This window comes from Haematobia irritans, chromosome 1 (assembly GCF_050003625.1).
Source record: "Haematobia irritans isolate KBUSLIRL chromosome 1, ASM5000362v1, whole genome shotgun sequence".
In the NCBI taxonomy this organism is placed as follows: Eukaryota; Metazoa; Arthropoda; class Insecta; order Diptera; family Muscidae; genus Haematobia; species Haematobia irritans.
This window is the reverse complement of record NC_134397.1, coordinates 187,724,270-187,725,930: the sequence shown is the minus strand read 5'-3', so window position 1 is coordinate 187,725,930 and position 1,661 is coordinate 187,724,270. Positions and strand designations below refer to the sequence as shown.

Sequence of the window (1,661 nt, the reverse complement as noted above, 5' to 3'; positions counted from 1 at the left end):
ATTTCTGGATGAATAGTTAAGATAGAATATTTGTTGTGGCACTAATTGCATTATGTGCTGTGTTTTTTTTTCAGTCGGTTAGCACAAAATTTCTTTTAATAATTTCTAGTTTGGGTTTGGTTTGCGAAATTCTTTTGCTTGTTGTGTTGTTGTCCTAGGCTTTATATGGAATGTGTGAACATTTGCGTCAAATGACAAAGAATGACTGGCGTTTACCAATTTGCCAAGTATAACGGGTCTGCAGCATAAACTAATCCCCTAAATTGCACTAAAGTTGTGGTCCAGCTAGTCTACCATGATCATACCATAGACTTATGTAAGGGGTCTCCAGCAGAGTGTTTAAGAATATCGGGCAGAGCATAGAAATTTCACAGGTTGCACTGGTTCTGGTTTTTTTTTTTGGCTTAATCCGTTTCATGAATATTTCATGAGATTTTTGGCTAGAAATGCATAGTGCTAGAGAAAAGAGACCAAACTTTCGCTTTTATAGTTTTGCCACGGTATAAATAGCGACTCCGGGTTGGTATCCAGCATCATTCTAGCTTTGTTCTTTCAAAGGCGGTTTTCATCGTAGCAAACACCGGGATACAAAATGCGTTCATTCATTTTCTTCTGCTTGGTAGCCTTGGCCTATGGTGACAAATTGGGCTATAACTACAAGCCCGTTGAACACTCTACCTCAGGTCTCTCGTTCACTCCCGGTGGTGTAAGCAGCGGTTCCTACAACTCAGGTGGCTCGAACTTTGGCAGCAGTGGCGGTTTCACTGGTGGTATTGCCTCTGGTGGCAGCTATGGAGGGGATGGTGGTAGCTATGGTGGTGAATCAGGTGGCAACACTGAATTTTTCACTTTCACCGCCAACGAGGAGGACTTTGGTGATGCTGATGCCGCCAATCGTATTGCCAGTGCTTCTACAAATAACCGTCGTGTTATTTTCATCAAGGGTCCCGAAAACAATGCTTTGGAAAATGCTGCTTTCGCTTTGGCCAAGAATGCTGCCAGTCAGAAGACTGCCATCTATGTCCTCAACAAGCAAGTTGATTTAGGTGAATTGTCCGACAAATTGAACCAGGTAACCAGCAGTCAAAATAACAAGCCTGATGTTCACTTTGTCAAATACCGCACCCCTGAGGATGCTGCCAATGCCCAACATGCCATTCAAAGTCAATACAGCAGCCATGGTGGTCACACTCAAAACTTCAATGGCGGAGTTGCTCCTGTCATTAACTTTGCTTCCCATGCTGCCCATGGTGCCCATCACGGTGGTAGCTTCGGTGGTCCCTCCTCCTCATATTTGGCTCCCGGTATAGGTGGTGCACTTAACCCCTCATACCTTCCAGCTAACATTTTCCGTCGTTTCCGTCGCACCCGCTATTAAGTAATAAGTTAATTAATTCTTTGTAATTAATTTATTATTTTAGGCTTGGCTATGATTAAAACTTATTTATATTTTATTTCATACGAAAAATAAAATTAACATGTAAAATATATACCACAAAAAGTGTTTATTGTAATGGAAATTAGAGAAGAGATTACTGAAGTAAGATACGGCTCTGAGCGTGGTCTCGTCCTTTTACATGGATTAAAATGTACACCCAAAAAACAAAAAAAAAAAAAACTGTGAACCCTATATGGCACTAAAGCCAATTTAATTTTATTTG

General features: G+C 41.1%; 1 protein-coding gene across 1 annotated transcript; it reads left to right on the top strand.

Moving 5' to 3' along the window:
* The first annotated feature begins 573 nt into the window (after positions 1–573).
* LOC142242973 (uncharacterized) lies at positions 574–1,422 on the top strand. Its single transcript, XM_075314436.1, has one exon. It carries the CDS (start codon positions 593–595, stop codon positions 1,376–1,378), a length of 786 nt encoding a protein of 261 aa, XP_075170551.1. The 5' UTR covers positions 574–592; the 3' UTR covers positions 1,379–1,422.
* Positions 1,423–1,661: the final 239 nt, after the last annotated feature.